Consider the following 22,213-nt stretch of genomic DNA (forward strand, 5'->3'; position numbering starts at 1 on the left):
CAGCACCTACAAAAAGCACGTCACATACACTGGCTTATGCCAGGAACAAGAAGAACAATGATCCACAGGGTGGGGACTTTAACGTACTTGTAATGATTAGTGAAAGCTTCTTTGAAAGTGATATTTTTTAAATTACTTTATTAAATATTATATTCAACTTAAAGGCTTTAACTATCCATAATCACCATGATACAATATGTGTGTGTATGTGTGTATAAAAATAACCACTGGACATGCTTTAAGAAGTATAATTGTGTTTTGAAATCAACCCATGTGATGTGAAATAGGACTTGATATAAAAAACGAATTAATCAGAAGCACAAAAAACGGAAGGTTTTAATAAGACCCCATTGCAGATTCTGGAATGACTGTTGCATGCATGTCCCTAGTCATGTTGGACTTCTCCTTCAGTTTTGATTGGAGTAACGTGTGTTCTACAACGCCGATTCTAATGTCCATCTGAATGGTTTCTTGCTTCAGCTTTGTTAAGCTCTGTTTGATCTTCACCAAAGGAGCTGCAGAATGAAAACAACATGGAATAAAAATATTTATTTGGAGTATCATTATATTACAGAATGGTATAACATTTTCCTCACTTGGTCTTACGCCAAAAATAGGGTTAAAAACACAGCCAACAACTTACTGACATTCACATAATTTTGCTGTGGCATTTTAAACACCTGAGATGTTTAGGATGGGAAATGACACAGCATTTGAAGTACTGAGGCTGAACTCCCTGACTGTCCTAGAGGAGAGCTGCTAAAGGGATGTTTAAGGATGTCTTCAATATATTTTTTTTAATGGGCTGGTACCTCTGTCTGAAGGTAAAGGGGACGCCATGGGTGAACAAGAAAAGGAAGAATTACCTCTGAGATACAGACAATGGACTCATTCAAACATACTGCAAAACTACTACACATTCCATTTTGAAAGATCACTCAGTATACGAGCATCCCATCAGAAAAATCTTTCTAGAGCACAGAAAGGCCTTAAGCAATCACCACTGGGCCATGTCAAAGTAATGATGGAGGATGATTACTAGAAGATTATTAATTCTTCTCTCTTTGACCTCTGCCCAGTCAGGTCCACCGGGGAAGAGAAGAAAACCAGAGGTCATCTGATCACTGCCTTTGTGTCATTTGGGCATACACTTAGAGCTGTTTTGTACATAAAATGGAATAATGACTGTCTCTATTAAACCACAGTCAAAATCCATCACTGTTCAGCTTAAGCTTCCAGTGCACACCGCAGCGCTCAGGCACCTACACTGTCCATAAAGTGGTCCCCCAATAAGACAAGTGTCCATCGGATACTCTACAAAATCCTTACAACATTACTAATTATACTTCCTAAACTGCCCTTCGTAGACCCCTGGCAATTTTGTGGTTACCGATTGTACTTTCTAATCCCCTCAGCCTGTCCCCCATCCACACTGATGTAAATAACAAATTATTTGAGAAAAAAATCTATTAAAATTCCTCACAGCCCTTAAAAAAAAAAGGAATAATGAAGCTCATTTGATAAAAACAGAACAAAATATTTATTTAAATTGGCACAACAAAGTGTATATTTAAGTATTTCCAACTCTATCTCTGAATTAATACAATTTGAATATAAAACAATCCTAAATTATAGAAAAAAATACATCTCTTTCCAGCTGATTTATAAGAAAAACAGTATACTGATTATATGACATTATTTTGGTACCAGTACCTCTTCTCAAACAAATTCATTTTTAAAAGCAGATTCCTTATTTATTAATACCATTGTTACATAGATTTCTTGAAGAGACAGTCTTCTCTTGCTCATTTTCTCCTTACAATGAGTGTGTACTTACCACCATCAGTCATACTGCTGCCTTTTTCTTCCATTTCCTGCTTTACCTTTTCTAGTTCTTCTGTAACCTTTCATTGAAAACAAAAGTTTTCATGAGCATTGAAATTTAATGAATTTTCAAAAATTTTGAACGATGTATTAAGAAAATTAATTTAGATATAATACATACATAAAGGGATATAAAGATATTAGGAGTATTCTGGACACAATTTGAATAATAAGATAAAGTATACAGCTATGCAAAGCTTTTTATTACCTTTTGAGAGTTATCCTAAGGTTAAACTTCACTAAATTGCTTCCTCATTAACTTTTTCAGGTGGTAACATGATAAGAATAAAAATGACCTAAGTTGTTTTAGATATTAGGCACTCAAACCTTGCAGTTATCGCATCTACTGTGCCAGTCTCTAATAATCAGTTATTAATTAAAATTGTATAAACATCCTAAAAAGATTTTGGATTTATAAAGGTTTATAGCTATCTTTCTTAATATTATAGTTTTATAAGAGAATATGCCATGCCACCTGTATCTCTACAGGACACTAAAAATAATGTTTATACCATATGGCTATATATAAAAATATTCTAACTACTCTATCCAAACTATGAATTCCAAGAGGCATACTGGGCTGTCATATTGGCTCTTATTTGTACTCCACATCATACTCAATATTATACAACTATTACGCACAAAATTCCAAGCTAGCATTAAAATTGGTAGGAAATACCATCTTTAAAAAATTGAAAATGTTGATATGATCTAAAACTAAGCAGTAATTATTATAACTTAATAGCCTTTATTTTTTATCATACTAGTGAGTAAAAACTTCCTTGGGAATAAAGTGTTCATCCAAGTAAAGCAAATTAATTTTTTCCAAGCACCTGAAATGTTACAGCTGAGGATAACGACCTACTCCAAAAAAACTAAATGGTTCCCTAGACTCCCTTCAAGTGTTAATTTACCCATCCCACGTGAGCACTTTACTTCTATATAATGCTTTATTTGCGTAGAATCACCACAGGATTAGAGTCTAAATATTTCTAAAGTTATATTTTTAGTATTTTAAAATGACTATTTATACTTTAAATAATCTCTATAAAAGATGCTCAATTCTATTATAGAGAAGAAAAGTTTGTGACAATTTTGCTGGACTGTAATAAAAAATAAAGTTGGATTTTGGTCCCACATTGGCTACTGATCTTGTTTAAGGTATTTTTTTTTTCTCTCAGTTCTTTAGTGAAAAATAGGAATATATATTAGGTGTTACTTCTCTTGCAAGATGATGAAAATAAATATAACAATATATATAAATATTCCAGAAGTGCTCAGAAAAAATGGATTACAAGCCACTCCAATTTTGCGACAGAGAAATACTCAGGGTCACACACAAGTTATTAACAACAATCAAAAACAAATATTATATCTTGCAGACTAAAATTAAAATTTGTTACAGCTATTTAAGCTAGTGCTTTACCTACTCTGCTACATTTCAATTGTAATTATTATGTTTAAAAATATTAAGGAAGGTTATGAATTTCCTAATATCAGCAGGACGTATTTTGAATTTAATAGAACAACTTAAGGCATTTTATGGAAACAAGTAGTATATATATACAGAATTAATTCCCTGGTAAGAAAATTAGGGATTTTCTCCTACAGAAAAGGATTCAAAGCCACAGGAAATAATTATTGAAACAACCCATGGTTGTAGCCGTATTAAAGCATCAAGGCTGAACAGCCGGGCCCAGCTGACAGGTGAGAAGCTGGCAAGAGCACACAGCACGTACCTCCGCCAGCAGTCTGGTCCTTTCAGTTACTCCGCCATTTCCTTGCTGGTATCGCTCCCTTGCCTGAGGGAGAAAACATTTTGTTTAATGACAAATTCAGCACAGAAGCAGATTACTTAAATATGACCTCTTTGTGTTTGCAATTTCTACATATCATTTTATGACAACCTCCCTCCTCATTTGCGAACACATTTATGAAAGTGACATTTAACTGTAACACTTTTATGTCTCTAATAGGCACCATTGTATTTAACTAGATCACTATAAAATGATGAACTACCTTAACCTTCATATACTGACTGTGTAACTCGCATGGGCATGGTTCACAATAAAAACTGTCTTCAGCCATTCTTAAACAGTTTAGGAGAGTGGCTCTTGGTTGACCTAATTTGCATGCTATGCAGAGAAGACCAGTTCTAAAAAAATCAATCATAATAGAGCATCAGAATAAGCAATTAATAAGGATTAACAAACAGTATGACAGTATGGGCTATATTCTTGGGAACTAATCTAACAATCAATTACTTAATATTAACGTTTGAGAGCTACATGGTGGCTTTAATCAGAGATTTTACAGCATTTTAAAAGTAAAAATATCCATGAATGGAAGTACAGATGAGGAAATTAACCAAATAACATCGTGTTTCCCTGAAAATAAGATCTAGCCAGACCATCAGCTCTAATGCATCTTTTGGAGCAAAAATTAATGTAAGACATGGTCTTATTTTACTATAAGACTGGGTATAATATAATGAAATATAGTATAATATAGCATAGCATAACATAACATAATATAATATTGGGTCTTTATAATATAACACATAATAACATAACATAACATAACATAACATAACATAACATAACACTGGGTCTTATATTAATATTTGCTCCAAAAGACACATTAGAGCTGATGGTCCACTAGATCTTATTTTTGGGGAAACATGGTAATTAAAAAGTGAAGATTACTGTTTGGTCTTTGAGAATTTCTGAAAGTACAGAAGTATCTCAAGTTTATTTCCATTTTTCTCCTTCTCACCTTGTCTGCTGAAAGGGAAAAAAAAAAACATGCCTTCAACTGACATTTATTTGCAAGTGTTCATACTGGTCTTCAACATGAGGAAAGAGGGGCATAAATCCCAGAGGAAAGCTTTTAGATCCCTATTGCTGGGACAAAGAATTGCTGCTTTCAAAGGCTGAAGGTTTTATTTTAGTTTTTGGTTGAAATTCTAAAACTCCGCAAGGATTAAAAATTTTGCTCATTTAATTAATTAAGCTGCTTGTCTTTGAACATGTCTTACTTTTCATATTCTTTATTATGGGTTGTAAGCCATTATGGAAAAGATGTCTTCTCCCTGTGACACATGTAAATGCATACTATTCTTCTTCCTCCTACTCATACAGTAAATTAACCACAGACTTGGAAACAAAACCAGGTGTCCTGACACTCTGCTCCTGTTCTGAGCCATGTTCCCCATTTATTTAAATCGAATGAAGAAATGCATTTAAAGACTTCTAAGAGATAACTTCTATCACATATAAAATGGAAATGACAAGTTTTATTGCCTCGCATGGCTTCCCAAAAGGGGCAGAGAACTGATGTATAGAAAGCCCTCACTTAACGTTGTCCATTGATAGGTTCTTGGAAACTACAACTTTAATTTTAGTGCAGTCTAACTGAAATAAACAAGAGTTAAGTTCCTATGACATATTTCCGTATATCCATTAGCTTAGGGTAAAATTGGTTTTGTATACATCGTTTTGCTTAAAATTGCAGTTTCCAAGAGGTTATCAATGTTAAATGAGGACTTACTATACTGCTGTTTGTAGAACACATTTCACAATTGTCAAATGAAAAACGTGCTATGTCAAGTTTAGGGGTTAGGGTTATTAACTGGAAGGAAGTCCCTGGATATCATTCTTAAGTTACCTCGCTCAGCTGAGCTTGAGCTGCACGATACTCTTGAACCAAGTGCTCAAGCTGATTGTTGATGTACTTTTCTCGGCTGCCGATCTTTTCCAGAGTCCTAGTAATTTCATTATGGAGTTTGTCCAAAAATCCCTAGAAATTCCATGGGATTTTAGTAGATAATTCACAAATATATTTTTTAAAAATAGTTGAAAATGGGTTAAATCTCCGTCAATCCGTCCCACAAATTCTCCACCACTTGTGAAAAAGAAGAGTTTAACATTTTCAATAGCAAAAGAAGTCTGCAATGAGAAAGTTTGTTCATACTTTGCAAAATGTTGAAATTAAAAAAGTACCTGAAAGTGTTAGCCAATTTATTTGTTTTTATGCTATCTAAAATGGATGTGAGTGGAATGTGCATTATATGAAGTTCATAGCCAAAGTAGGTAAGAGAATAACATGACTTCCTTGTAACACAATTCAAAGACAGCTGGAGTATTCCAGTTGGAAGTGGGTCATTAAACTTATAGTTTTAACTTGGGACCCATAACTTCTCATTCCAATTTTGCTTCTTTGTGGTATTCTCCAAAAGCCCTTATTTCTGACAGGATAGCAAGCCTGGAGGAAACTGTGGATTCTAGGCGTGGCTGGCCTGGTGCTCTGTTATCTCTTAGGACTCAGAGAGGAAAGAATGATGAAATGTTTTTCTCTGATACACATATGCAAATAATATTACATACCTAATATAATATATATTATGGTGTTTTTATATAAAGTTACCTTTCTTTATAAACAAGAGTTAAGTTCCTATGACATATTTCCATATATCCATTAGCTTATGGTAAAACTGGTTTTGTATATATCGTTTTGCTTAAAATTGCAGAATTTTAAGTGGGTTTAAGTGTTCGGGCAGAATTTAAAATTGCAGAATTTAGTGGGTTTAAGTGTTCGGGCTGTTGAAATGTAATATGGTACATTCAATCAGTAAGAACCTCAAAGGCAAGGATTGTGTCTTTTTTTTCTTTCATGTTCTCCTTTAATAGGTGTTTCACAGATGAGTAAACGTACATTGATTCATCTGAAGAAATTCACATACCTTGGTCTCCTTTAGAGCAGATTCAATTCCACTTTTGTGCTGGTGCATTTGGTCAACATGGATTCTCCAATCCTACAGGCATAAGAGCATATAGGAACAAGTCAAAAATACATTTCCTTCTTTTCTCTACTTTTTTGAAGTTGTAATCTTTATTTTAATTACTTTGGTTGCTGCCCTATTTCAGATGGAAGAGTTTTATATATAGCTTGCAATCAGATTAGAAAGAAATATGTGTAGAGCACTTTAGGATAAAAGGTTCTAAATAAATGTAAATTATTTTATGTTCACAGAATGATGTCTGACAATTTGAATATAAATTATTCCTGCACTGCTGGTGGTTAATATTTATGACTACCCATCAAAATGAAAAAAAGTCTAATTACTAAAAAAGAAATACTTGTTTAAGCAGTAACTATTATGTTCAACAGAAGCAATTCTGGAATCAAGTCTCATATATCAAATATTAGTTTGTCCCTTGGAAATTAAAAAGGGGCCCTCTTCTTCAGTAATATACTGGAGCCTCTTTCTTAAGAAAGGAAGTTTATAATAATTATTAGAGCTCATAGATTTTAAGATGTATTGTACCACTATTAGACTGATCTGAATTAGTGTGCATATTTGACATATCCTCCAACATTTCAATTTCCTGTAAGACATCTCCACAACTGTTTGGTTTACGTTACTAAAAGTAACAATTTTGAGACTTGAGAAATACCTATCATAAGAGAAAAAATATTATGGTAAGTTGAAATGATGGAATCAGGATATTCCTCAATCACACATATCTATTTGCATACCCAGATTCTCCACTTTGTTTATCTACAATATTTTGTGAAGAGAAAAATATTTTGTTACTAATCCCATTCTACCAATTTCCTAACTTTGAAACATGGGCTAGTGACTATAGGGTAAAACATCCTTGGGTACTTCACACATACCAATTATAAAATTATTGAAAAGCTGCAAAGAATCTCACAAAGCGTTTAGTCTCACCTTTATCATTTCACAAAGAAGCAAACAGAGGCCCAGTGAAAGAAAGGGGCTCACCCAAGGACACCCAGGTAATGGTGTACCTGGATCAGAAGCCAAATGTCCTAATTCCCACACAATACATTTTGGCCATTCAGAGTTAATAAAAGGAGCAATTGGTTACTTGACACCAGTGAAGGTGCTAGAGCAGAGAAGAAATCAGCACTTTCCTTTGTCCCTAAGCATTTTTCTGTCTCAGGAACAAAAGATATCTCATCAGAATATGAGAACTGGAAAGGACCTTAAAGATCATCTACTCATCTATTTAACAATCATCTAGTGCAACGTTTTCATTTTACAGTTGAGTGGGCTGTTCAGCACATGAGACTGACTAGACAGATTTGGCAAGGAAACAGGCCCCTCCAACTCCGCCAGTCACCACTGGAACAGAGAGGAGAAGCAACTGGCTGGCCTCCTGCAACTGTACCAAATATTGTTAAGCCTGAAAATGAACACCTGTTTAAGTCCAAGCAAGCATCTTCATGAAAGAAAATGAACCGAACAAGTTTCATTTTAAATTACTTTTTTTAAAAAAGTACTCATCCTGCCTTATTCCAAAAAGAATTTCAGAAGCTTAATAAACACCAAGCTCACGTATTCCTATCAGTCTGTGTCTCTGCCCATATATATATATATGTATTATATATATATGGACAAACACACACACACAGGAATGACAATTAAGTTCACGAACCTGTTGCAACGATGTTGCTAACCTTTTTTAATATCAGAGGGATTATTCATTATGAATTTGTACCAACTGGACAGTTAACCAAGTTTACTATTTGGAAGTGCTGAAAAGGCTGCAGGAAAAAGTTAGATGACCTGAACTTTTCGCCAACAATTTATGGCTTTTTCTTTTTGTTTCAGGTGTTCAAACAGTGTAAAAGTTAGACATTTATCATTTATACCCCTCACAAAGTGATAACCCCCCGCCCCCAATCTGACACTGCATACAGCCATTACATTTCCACTGTCTCTATTCCTTATGCTGTACTATACTTCCTGTGACTATATATATGTATATATATACATGTATATATGTATATATATATACCGCGTTTCCCAGAAAATAAGACCTAACCAGACAAGCAGCTCTAATGCGTCTTTTGGAGCAAAAATTAATATAAGACCCAGTATTATATTATATATCATATCATATCATATTATATAAGACCCGGTATTATATTATAGTGAAATATTATAGTAAAATAAGACCGGGTCTTATTGGAACTCCCTCCCTATTCACCTGATTTGGCCCCCAATGACTTCTCTCTTTACCTGAAGATAAAGGAAATATTGAAAGAAGACATTTTGATGACATTCAGGATATCAAGGGTAATACGATGACAGCTCTGATGGCCATTCCAGAAAAAGAGTTCCAAAATTGCTTTGAGGGATGGACTAGGCACTAGAGTCGGTGCATAGCTTCCCAAGGGGAGTGCTTCGAAGGTGACCATAGTGATATTCAGCAATGAGGTATGCAGCACTTTTTCCAGGGTGAGTTTGCGAACTTAATTGTCAGACCGTGTGTGTGTGTGTGTGTGTGTGTGTGTGTGTGTGTATTTTATATAGTTTTTTTACGTATTGTAATTGATGTGTCTAAAATAATTTGTGTTCTGCTTTTTCTACCCAACATTATTTTTGACCCAACAAGTGTAAAAAATACTTTTTTACTATGTTTTCACATTCAAAGTATTTCTAGGGAAGCAAATGTGCCTGACTCATTTACGTATAACTATGATACATTATATTGATGTTAAACTCCATGGAGGAGCTGGCATTTCAGTGGAACCTTGATGTATGAGTAGCATTTCAACAAGTAAGGTGGAAAAGAAAGGGTATTCTAGGCTGAGGGAGTAACACGAACAAGGAAATATAGGAAAGTACAGAGGATGCCAAAAAAATGTATACACATTTTAAGAAAATTAAAAAAACGTATTAAAAATGTAATACTCAAAATGTACCGATAACAAAAGATGAATACAAGTCATGTGTACACATTTTTTTGACACCCCCGGTATATAGGGAGCAAGTGGCTAAGGCTGGCTAGAATACTAAACACAAGGTTTTGGGATTGGGAGGGGTGGAGTGGGTTGAGGAGGATGAATCATGAGGAAACAAAGCTGGAGAGGGAGGTTATATTAGGCTTTAACTAAGGAGTGTGGATTTTATCATGTGGATAATGGAGAGCTATCCAAGATTTTTGGTATCAGTTTTAAAGATAAATCTGTGTTTTGAGAAAGTAACAGAATGAAGGACTGATTAGAGAGGCAAGAGACTAAGACAGGTAGGAGACCTGTTGAGAGGTTGTGTAACAGCCCACACGATAGATTACCACACGATGAATTAGAGCAGTGCTTGCAAGAATGGAAGAGATGGATTCAAGGGATCCTATACTACTTAGAGACAGAACTAGCAGGACTTGAGGAACAACTGAGGGGAAGTGTGGGGAGGCTGAAGTGGAGGTGGGGGAGTAGAGAGAAGGTGTCTTTAAGGTTTCCAGCCTTAGGAACTAAGAGGATAGTAGTATCACAGCGTAACAGGACAGAACAGATTTCTGGAAATCAGACATACTGAGGAATTTGGTTTTGGACATTTTAATTTGATAAGCCATTGGGACATTTGTGTATCTTACTGCCTTTAAAATGGAAAGCTAGTAATGATTCATAATTATCTGCCACACAAATCTGAGTGTTTTATTAAAACCTTCAAGATGGACACATCTTCAAGATATACAGTTATAAATAAAAGCCTTAAAAGTGGTTCTTAACCTTTAACCCAGCAATTTCATGTCTAAAAACTATTCCCAAGGAAATAATTGGGTATGCACACAAAGATTAATGTACAACTTCTCTGTAAAAGTAAAATAGCAGAAAAGTCTTTAAAAATCTAATGGTAGAGGACAATTTAATATTCATTTCACAACTAAAAATAATGCAGTATGATACCATTTTTACAAAGCTCCAAACCAAGCAAAATACAGCAATACACTATTTGGCAATACATATGTGAAAACAGTTTAAAAAAAAAAAAAGGTAATGACAATACACAAACTTGAGGACAGTGGTTACCCATGGGTGGGCAGGGGCAGCAACAGAGGAGTGCACAGGTACACAGGTGACTCGAAGGGTGTTGCAATGGTCTATTAATAGTTTTCGAGTTGGGTATGTAGTGGGTTGCATTATTGTTGGGCTTCATAATTACATATCTATTGTATATTACATACATACATTTACAAGGGGTAATAAAATGCTAATTTCATGTTTTAAGAAAATACATTAAAAATCAGCAAAAATGCATGTTAACCACATATATAACAGTAAAGTGGAAAAACATTCCCAAGAGTATATGCATTAGTTGGCCAATTTAGTAAAAATTAGTATTGTGTATATTTTTATGTCCATATGTATGTGTGTGGATTTGAATATTGGTGTTTTAATTTTCTTCTTTATCCTTCAAAAATTTCCAAATGTCCTACAAGAGAATTATATCACTTTAATCAGAAGGGGAAAAAGTCAACAACCTTCTGCATGCAAAGACGTTCTTGAAAGAGGTTTAATTAGTTATAGTGGATAACATAAATGACTATACTTGTAACATTTTAAAAACATGAATATAAAAAGGCAAAATACATAGCTTTTAAAAAATTACAACTCAGATGATTAAAAACTTTAAAAGTGTTTGTGGTAAGAATAAAGAAGTGATGCATTTTAATGATAAGGACCTGATTCCCCAAATAACTAACGGAAAAAAGGAACTGTTCAATAATAATAGCTCTTAGGTTAGCAGAGAAGCCACTAGGTTGCAACACACTTTTATATACCTTGCCTTATTTGATACAAAGCTTTGGATGCTGAGCAGGACTGTTCACCTCTTTTCCACCTCTACCCATGCCTCTAAGATGTGATTTGCTGGCTGGCTATGGGAGGAGCATACTTCCTGCTACCATGATGCTGGCCTTGCTATTGTCTTTGGCCAGTGGACTGATGGTGGACATGGCCTATGTCAGGGCAATGCAGAAGCTGTTAAGAGGCATCCATCAGCTCTCCTGCGCTTTCTTTGGGCCCTGATATAGGCATGCCCCATGTAAGGGTTATCCCTTCAGTCTGGGTCTGGGAATAAGAAGCATGGAACACATCACAGCTGGGGTAGAGCTGCAGCTAAGCCACACCTCAGCAGACATGTATCTTGAGTGAAAATAATGTGTGTTCTTATTATTGTAAAACACTGTGATGGGGGGGGGTTGTTTGTGATACAGAAAAACTGACTATATATATTTTACAGGAGGAAAACCAAGAATTAGACAGGTTAAATGACCTTTCCAAAGTTTGGAAAATGGAAAGCACTCCCAAACCAGTGCATTTTCCACATAGTATATGCTTTTTTTCCTTTGTGATAAAATGAATTATCAAAGAGTATCTAAGGTAAGCCAAGAATTCTTTTTGCTATATAGCAAGTGAGACCCCAATGGCCACTGGAGTTTACTGGTCACCTATTCCGAAGTGCTCTAGGTGTGTTTATTAAGCATCATCTCTTCCCTCTATCCAAGTTGAGGTTTTCATCTCTCTCTATGGAAATGAGAATGCCAGTAATGATATGGAATATCGTTTCTGTAGACTTTCTAGTTTTCAAAATCTTTTCTTATAAAATCTCACGTATAATTCTCCCTGTCACTCGTGAGGCAAAGTATTGTAACCATAACCCCCTCCCCACTCCAAATTCTTTAGCATCGAATTATGTATCTCCCTTTTTCAGAAACTGGAGAGCTGTGATGATATATCTGCAGATGGTGGTTCACAGCATACCATAAAACTCAAGTGTATGAAATTTAATTGCAGCTGTTAAGGTGACTGGCAAAACTATATGGTTCTCTGGGTTTTGCTTCCACGGAACAACATCTGAATGATTTCCTTTGCATGTGTAGACACATTTTGTTTCTTTGTCTAGCTCACTTACTTAAGGCTCAAAGCTCCTCTCTGAATCCGCAGGGAAAGAGAGATGGAAACATGAGCTAGGGATGGAGAGGCAGAGTGTCAAAGGACTCTTGATAGAAAAAGGCACCTTTGTGTGTACTGGGACTTTTTTGTTTTTTCCTGGGCTCAGGAAAAGTCCATGCCAGAGCACAGCTCACTCTAGCAATTCCCGGGTCTAAGGCCCCTTTTCCTCCAGCCCCCAGGAGCAGGAGCAGGGCCCCAAGGCTCTCCTGTGTCTTGAATTGCCTATAGCACAAAAATGTTATTATTTCTGCCATCTACTCTACCTTTCTCCTCTATTCTTAATGCTCCTCCCTCAATTCTGTTGTGAATAACTACTAATGGAATCTTATTTCAATGTTCTGTTTTTTTGCAGTCTTATTTTAGTGAACATAAAAATATTTACAAGGGCTCCCTTCATTTAAGGTGCCTAACCCCATGTTTTTCATTAGGTGTTTGTTTCCACTCTGAATTCACTTTCTCTAGGGATTTTCAAGATCACTCTGAGGAGGAAATCCTGTATCTCCATTTCACAGATTGGGTAACAAATTGAGGTTGTGTGATTTTTCCACTGTTGATCACAAAGTAAATAGCAAATCAAATGTCCTTTTTCTCACTTACAGATTTTCCATTACACCAAGCTGCTCCTTTCATTTCCTTACTTTGTCACCCAATTTCAATAAGAAGCACAAAAAACTCTGACAACTCCCAATTCAAGTTTGCACATTAAATAAATGTTTCCTAGCTCGGTTGTTTTGTAAAGCATAGATGCTACTGGAGGTTTGCTGTTTCTTATCTTCCGCGGATGAATAACCTGGATAGCCAACCTTGTTAGAATAATCTCTCAAGTAAGTGTATGTAAGCTCCAAAGGAGGATTTATAGGAGACTATCCTATCAATAAAATGCATAAGCTTTAGTACAAAGTTTTTTTGTGGTATCCATTTTGGCTACCAGAAACTTTTTCTAGCTCCTAGCATGGGTACAGAGTAGTCCCCCAATAGGCATATCCATTCTGAGATCTTTTTAAGTCTACTAATAACAACTTCAATGTTAATATTCAAGGAATGCTTAGTATTTTTCATGCACTATGATAAAAAACACTGTCCATACCTCATCACATACAATTCTCTTAAAAACCCTACTACGATGAGGAAATTGAGACATAACTGCTTTTAAATAGACTGCCCATGCTCACATAGGCAAATCTATGGTACAGCCCAGATTTGCTATCTCATATCCCTGATGAAATATAGTAAAGTAGAACTTAAAATTTTAAGGGGACAAAGATTAAAAGAGACTTTAGTTTTATCTGCAATATTTGAATTTTTACAAGAATGTATATATCAACTGTATTATGAAAAAATGAATTTCAAACATTTTAGGATAAAATTATGGCTTCATTAGTGAATTTCCCCAAATATATGAGAAATAACAAGCTTACACAAACTCTACCAGAGAACAACAACAAAAAAAAGGAGAGTAACTGCCAACTTGTTTTATGAGACCTGCAAAGTATTACACTGAAATCTGACAGACACTTAAAAAACAAGAAAAATGACAGATCAATACGTTTTATAAACATGGATATAAAAATCCTCAACAAAATACCAACAAATTGAATCCAGTAATATATAAAAAGGATAATATATCATGATTAAGTTGGATTTATTCTAAAATGCAAGGTTAGTTACTCAAAAATCAATCAATATAATTCACCATACTGAGAAAGAAAAAAAGAGGAGATAAATCATATGATCACCTCAACAGGTGAAGAAAAAGTCATTTGAAAGACTTAACTCCCATTCATAATAATAACAGCAAACTAGGAACAAAAGAGAAGTTCCTGAATCGATTAAAGGATATTTATAAAAGTCATAAAGCTAAGATCATAATAGTAAAACTGAAGTACTGAAAGCTCTTCCTCTGCTAATGGCTCTTACATCCAACAGAGTTCTTAACCAGTACATCAGATAAGATAAAAGAAATAAAAGGGATAAGGCTTGTAAAGAAAGAAATGAGATTGATGTTCTTCACAGATGATATAACTGTATACACAGAAACTACAAAAGAATCTACAAGCCTATTGTTAGAGTAAATAAATGAATTTAGCAAGTTTGCTGGACATTTGTGTACCTATACACACACGCACAAGGAACTGTATTTTTATATACAGCAACAAACAAACAGAAAATAAAATCTAAAAGATACCATATTGAATAGGATTAGATAACAAGAAATAGACTAATGTAATAAAATAGTATCCAGACACAGACTTATACATACCTGCTTGCTTTTTATGACAAAGCAGAGCATTGGTAAAAGGATAATATTTTCGATAAACTGGGTCAGTTGCATACATATATATGAAAACCAAATAAATCTTAAATTCTACTTCACTCGACACACACAAGAATCAACGTAGGTGGACTGCAGATCTCAATGCACAAGGTAAAGCAATAAAGATTCATAAAGAAAACACAGGAGAGTATCTTCCTAACACGGGGGTAAGCAAAGATTCTCAACTAAAGCATAAATGTTAGCCATATTCTCCGCCCCCTAAAAAAGATCATTTTGAGTATATTAAAATTAAGCCACTGTTTATCATGATACACCAATAAGAGTGAAAAGGGAAGCTAAATAGTAGATATTTGTTAATATATGTATCAAAGGACTCATACCCAGGGTATATAAAGAACTTCAATAAGTCAAAAGAAAAGGCAGATAACCATACAGCAAAAAACAAACGAAGATACCCAAATGGCAAATAAACATATGGAAACTTCATTGGTCATCAGGGAAATGCAACGTAAAACAACAATGAAACATCACAACATACCTATTGTGATGACTAAAATAAAAAAGATTAAAACAATACTGAATGTTGATAAAGAGGTGGAGCAATTGGAACTTTCATACACTCCTGGGAGGAGTACAAATTTATATAACCACTTGAAAAATTATTTGGCAGGGTCTGCTAAAGCTGAACATATATACATATGCTATGTCCTAGTAGCAATTCTACTTCTAGAAGAAATTCCAGGAGAAATGTGTACATATGTTTGCCAAATTACATAAAAGAATTTTCAAAGCAACAATATTTATAATAGTCCCAGCCTTTATATAAACAACTCACATAGGCCCAGATGCGGGCTCCTCTGGAAGGGCATGACCTTGGGTTAGGCAGCCCTTTGCCACTGTCGGGACAGCTGGAGGTTGTCTACTGACCTGTCTACACTCTCTGTGGCTATACAGCAAGTCCTTGCCTATAAGGGGATCTGAACAGTTCATCCTGTTTCAACCACAGGGAGAGAAACTTAGTGATTAAAATTGTAACTGTAGCTGCAGTGGTAGAGAGGTAGGGCCAAGTGCGAGCTCCAGTCCAAAAATGGTCACTCTCAAAATTTCAACATGGAATACTAATGTTCCTGTGACACGTTTAATGCCCCAGCCATGTCAATGATAACATTCTTTGGATACCTGATGGCAGGAAATCAGGTTAAGTGAGAGAGGCAGAGAAGACAGCTTGATAGAAGAAGCTGTGTATGTCTAAGTTCACTGTAGCAAATATTTCTGGGACAGGTCGATAATTTATCCTGCTTTCTGCAAGGATGTGAGTGCTGTACATAGCTCCCTCCTCCACAAGAACACTCCCTTTCCTTGTCACAGAACTCATTATGTGTATTTTCTTTTTGCCTCTTTGCAGAAGCAGTTTTGCAGTCTCTTCTTGTTTTGTTAGATTAATTTTCAGCTTTGATTCACTGCTCACATTTGCCCATGTATTTGTGTGTGTATGTGTGAGAGAGGAAGAGTGAGATTCTCCATTAAATTAAATAACTTTTTCATGAGACTGAATTACTTACTTAATGAAAAATGTCCATAAGGTTGTGGAATAATTACAGATTGTGGCTTCCCTGAATTTTTAAATGGGACATTTTTCTTTCATTGCCAGCAGCTTAAAGTCATCTGTGGTATGCCCTTGTGGTGTGAAAGCAAGATTTTTCTTTATAAGCGTTCAAAAAACTAAACATATGACTTAAGAGTTGAATATGTATGTGTGGTTTGTGTTGTATGTGAGTATTTGTTGCAGGGGGTGTGGGAATCATGATTGCTAGAAATACTACATGTTTCTGCAGGAAAGTTCCGGCTTTCTAGACATTCTGCTTGCAGAGAAAATTAAGACAGTATGCATAGAGCAGGGGTGTCCAAACTTTTTTCAATGTTTTTCACCAAGGGCCTTATGTGGTAAAATATACAAACAGCCGGGCCACTCTCTCGAGGTGAAGTACGTATTGCCTCACCTGGTTAAGTAAACTAAATATATTTTTGCAAATTGCTGCGGGCCAATTAACTATGGATCATGGGTCACAGTTGGCCCGTGGGCCACAGTTGGACACCCATGGCATAGAGGGTTAGCAAAGGCTATCATAACAATCACTGGTATTCTCACACCTGACTATAATTGAACTAAAACTGGGGAATCCATAATTTCTGAATAAAATACCTTGTTAGTTAAATAATTACATTTCTAAGGTGTGCTCAGAGATTATCTTTATGGACTACCACCTGTTCCTAAACCGTTTTCATACGTTGACTCAGCCTTATAATTCATGCTTACTCCATCCATCCCCCTTTTATATGACCACAGATCTTCTGAGTGTAGATTTCCAGACTTTAGGAAGAGTCACAAGCCCAGAGAAGAAATTTGGCAAGGCAGATAAGGAGTGAATAGGACCCTTCCTTCTGAGAATGCAGGGACACTCTTAGGCCAAATCAGAATGTACTTACTTCACAGGACGCTGAGTAACCGTGGTGGATAGCTGGAAGTCCCTCTTGACAGTCCCTCTCAACTTAAAGAGTCTACTAATCAAAACTTTGATCTCATACTGATGCCCCCCAAATAAATAAAAAACTGAAAAAATAAAGTCATCGGTATATTTGAAGAACCAAAAAATATAAATTGTTACCTTGATATAAGGAAACAATAAAATATAATTGGATAAAAACTATGGGAGTAAAATTTGTCCAGATATTAAGAAGTGTGTGATAAAACACAGTGATAGTGAGAACTACTCTAATATCATTGACTGGAAAAAGAGTCAAGCCCATTAAAAAGTACATTTTATAGGGAGGTCCACATGACAAATGGTTTCTGCTTCAATTCATATTTTATATTAAGTAATTTAAAGGAAACATTAAATCATACTTTGCAATAATGAAATATTTAGGCAGTCTAGAAATTTTAATTATAATCAATATGTATTAATTCATTGCTCTCGATCACAAATGTCTAGTTGAGGTATATCTGCCGTGAGGCTTTAGTAACTTCCCTCTACCGTATTTATATAACACCCAGTCTTTAGTGGTTATTTCATTAAAATCTGCTACCACTGTTGATACTCTTTAGTTAGAGCTGATGGTAATCTCTGAAGCACAAACCCTTGTTCTCCTATTTCCACTTGTGATAAATGAAACCTTTCCCCGATCCAGTTGAAACATTTATCACACTCAGGGTAAATAGGAAGGAAGGCATCATCAACTATCTTTAAACACAGGATATCTTGAATGCTCAACAAGTCTATGACAGAAGCAGCTAAAAATCTTTTCCAGTTGCTTAAGTACAGGTGGGTTTTTCTTCACCCCTTTGCAGTATTTTTTCACATGTATAATTTTAAGCATAGCATTCTTTCTCACAGCTCTGATCATCTATCCATGACACACTTGCTACAAAGGAAAAAAAAAAGTTGACCTTGCGAATACAACTTTAAGTCCACAAAATAACATCATGCTTTAAAAATGATACAAAAATCAAAACCAATTTTGTTTTGTGTAGTCTCTTTTAAAGAAAGCTTGCCTGTACAAGTCTGCCAGTGAATACTTCCCTCATTCTCTGAGATGACATGGCAGTTGAGTAATCATGCAGGCTGCTCTAAAAATGTATGTGTGTCTAGTTAATTTAGGCAGTTTATTTTGATAGCATTCACCTTTTTGATTATAGCAGGTGTTTCAAGGATAAATTTGCTAAAAATTGTATTTTGTTTAAATAATAGCAGTATGTACATTTATGGCCTTACTATATTAAAAACATGTACTGTCTGGCAGCAATAAATATAATTATAAACATTCATGACAGTAATTAGAGCTATTATTCCTGCATGGAGCCTCATGAAGGCCAACTTATAGCTACCTGTATTTACATTTGTTACTGGTAATTGTAAAAGCTGATTTTTAAAAATTTAGTGCCTTAATTTTTAAAATTACGTGAATACTTCTCAACAAAATGTCTACCAGAAAATCTATAAGAATTATAAATACAATTTCTCCATTATTAATATAACAGGCAGAATCTCATTTTAATGACTAACATACACATGAAATGTATTCCTGTACCTTAGCCCACAGATTATATGTTTTTGCTCATGAATACAAGAATCCTATCAATATAGCCTATCTAATAACCAGAGTACAAGTCTTAAGAAATGCTCTTTATTCCCAAACTATAACAATTTATAAATCCCAACAGTTCAGAAATATTTAGAGAGCTAAATTTTATTAACACTTTTCTTACACTGCATCCAAATACAATGATGGCTGATGGTCAAAGCAAATTACTCTCTCCACCACTCTGGAATGAGAAAAATACCTTCTATTGCTTCCAGATACAGATTTGTCTACAATAGTAAAAAGAGAAACCTACCATTGTACATTTCTGCAAGACTTGGCTTCCAGTTTGAAGAGACTTAGATCTAATACAGCAATTCTGTAGTTCCTCCAGGTTCATTTAAATGGAATTCCATCTGCTGATTAATGAAGGCCTCTTGCCTCCCTCTTAAGTTTTAGCTCTGAAAGTGACTGGAGAGCCCAAAGGCTCAAGACTATTGCTGTGATTCCATCAGCACTATGACTCTTCTAGAAAGGTGTCCTGCTGAGAAACACCCAAGGCAACACCTGTACGGCTTATTTACGTTAAAACAAAATCCAATTGCTTGGAGTTGAAATGTAAAGTTTAAGGTTCTTTTTACAACTGCACCCTGAGAAAGTCAGACACTGAAGAACAGGCAAGGGTGTTAAAAATAAAAGCAGTTCGGTGAACCAGGGCTTGACATAATTAAAAATACATGCTGTAGTACTTCCAAAGCCTTAAAAAATTTTCATCTAAATCCCTTTCAATGAACCTAAAGATTTACATAATGACTAGAGACTTTTTGGTGAAATGAAGGAAGTACCTACCCAACTAACTTTTAAAATAACAAAGCAGGAAACATTTAATTATAATTTGGGGTAAAAAAATCTATTTAAATGATTAATCAAAATTTTAATTACAATATCTACAGGGCATTAAAGCATGACAGAACATTTGTTCACTGCATTAAATACCTAACATTAAATCATTATAATATACAATCTTTTAAGAATAAATACTGTATAATTTGAGAAAAGGGCCTATGAAAGGTTTAGTTGAAAACTGATTTCACACTTTCTGCTTTATTCCTGGGGAAGAAGAATGAATATTATTAATATTTACCTGGTTTCTATTGTGGTAAAAACCCTTGACTTGAAAAAAAAACCACCACATCATTCTCCTGATAAAGATTAGTAAGATAGGTCATTTTAAAAAGCCACTTTTTCTTGGTTCAATGAATGAAGTTGAGAGACTGAATACAGTCATGTGTTGCTTAAACAGGGATATGTTCTGAGAAACGTGTTGTTACGGGATTTCATCCTTGTGCAAACAGCACAGAGAGCACTTACACACACCTGGAAGGTACAGCCTACTACACACCTAGGCTACATGGTACAGCCTACTGCTCCTGGGCTACAAGCCTGTATAGCACGTTACCACCCCGATATTGTAGGCAGCTGTAACACAATGGTATTTGTGTAGCTAAACATAGAAAAGGTACAGTAAGAATACAGTATAAAAGTTTAAAAAATGGTACACCTCTACAGATCTTACCATGAATGGAGATTGCAGGACTGGAAGTTGCTCTGGGTGAGTCAGTGAGTGAGTGGGGAGTGAATGTGAAGTCCTAGGACATTACTGTACACCACTGTAGGCTTTATAAACACTGTACACTTAGGCTACACTACATTTATAAAACACCATGAGATTAAATCGAGAACGAGAGAAAATAATGCAATCAAGAGATGCAGTAAACACAAGATGTATGAGTCTGCTGCTGGTGTAACACAACATACTGTTTTACAGCAAACTGTATACACTTAGGCTAAATTTATATAAAAAAAAGAAATTCTTTCTTTAAAATAAATTAACCTTAGCTTACTGTAACGTTTTACTTCATAAACTTTAATTTTTTTAACTTTTCAACTCTTGTGATAACACTTAGCTTAAAACACAAACATGTATAGCTATCCAAAAATATTTCTTTATAAAAATCCTTATTCTATAAGCTTATCTCTACTTTTCACTTTTTCTTTTTAAACATTTTTGTAAAAACTAAGAGACAAGCACACACATTAGCCTCGGCCCAGACACGAGGTTAGGAGTGTCAGCATCACTGCCACCACCTTCCCACCTTGTCCCGCTGGAAGGTCTCAAGGGCAATGACACGCAAGGAGCTGTCAGCTCCTGTGATCACAGTGCCTTCTTCTGGAAGACCTCCTCAGAACCTGCCTGAGGCTCTTTATGAGAAGGTGTCACTCTTTTCAGAAATATTACCATGGAGGTTTGTTTGGTTTGTTTCTTTTTTTTTTTTTTCAGTCATAAGATTTGCTTGTAAGCAGATAATGCACCATGGATATTCCTCTCTATTAATGACAGCTATGACATCCCTAGGCAATAAAAAAATTTCAGCTCCATTGTAATCTTATGGGACCACCATCGTATGTGTAGTCTGTCATTGACCAAAATAGCATTATGTGGTACATGACTGTATACAGAGAAACAAAACGACAATAGCCAGACCATCATACAAAATAGAATTCTGACCCACAATCTGCAGCAACTAGTTCAGGAAGCTAACCTCTAGTAATCAGCCCAAAGTGGTCAGGAGTTAATAACCGCCCGATTGCCCATTTCATATGCCCCCCACCCCCTTCCAATGTAGGACTAATCAGACAAAGCCAAATGTCCTCCCCTAACCAATCACATAGGAGGACCTGCTTATAGATAGATCGCCTCCAAATTTCCTGTCATATCTGAACATATCTGAAGCCTTCCCTTTTTTCCCACTATAAATCTTTTAAGTTGTCCTGCCTGCCTTTGAGCCTCTGCCAAACACAAGTGACGGTGGCTGGCTACCTTGCTATAGCGAACTGAATAAATAGCCTTTACTTGTTCTCATTTAGGTGGTCTCTGTTTATTTCCACAAAGTCATAAAGGCTTCCTTATTTATAGTAAAAAGAAAACTCAAAGAGACAGAATAATTTTCCTCAAGAAACAGCACTAAGCATTTATTTAGTGATTCAAAATTAATCAAAAACACAAAAAGTGAAATCTATGAATGTACATCCACATTTCCTATTCCCACAGAAATATGGGGCATATGGAATTCTTAGGCAGCTCTGTTTCAACTACAATTTTTATTCAACTCAGCAACTGTCAATTGATTCACTTAAAAGTTA

At 35.3% G+C, this 22,213-nt stretch overlaps 1 protein-coding gene across 1 annotated transcript in view; it reads right to left on the minus strand.

Annotated features, from left to right (window-relative positions):
* Nucleotides 1-311: 311 nt before the first annotated feature.
* IFT57 (intraflagellar transport 57) overlaps nucleotides 312-22,213 on the minus strand; it is a 52,741-nt gene continuing 30,839 nt past the window's right edge. Inside the window, exons 7-11 of the mRNA XM_081029263.1 lie at nucleotides 6,626-6,697; nucleotides 5,551-5,682; nucleotides 3,624-3,686; nucleotides 1,838-1,904; nucleotides 312-515 (exon numbers count right to left, since the gene is read on the minus strand). Coding sequence (XP_080885389.1) covers nucleotides 337-515; nucleotides 1,838-1,904; nucleotides 3,624-3,686; nucleotides 5,551-5,682; nucleotides 6,626-6,697 — 513 coding nt within the window. The 3' untranslated portion in view covers nucleotides 312-336. The remainder of the gene's footprint in view (nucleotides 516-1,837; nucleotides 1,905-3,623; nucleotides 3,687-5,550; nucleotides 5,683-6,625; nucleotides 6,698-22,213) is intronic.

This window comes from Rhinolophus hipposideros (genome assembly GCF_964194185.1).
Source record: "Rhinolophus hipposideros genome assembly, chromosome: 2".
Lineage (NCBI taxonomy): Eukaryota > Metazoa > Chordata > Mammalia > Chiroptera > Rhinolophidae > Rhinolophus > Rhinolophus hipposideros.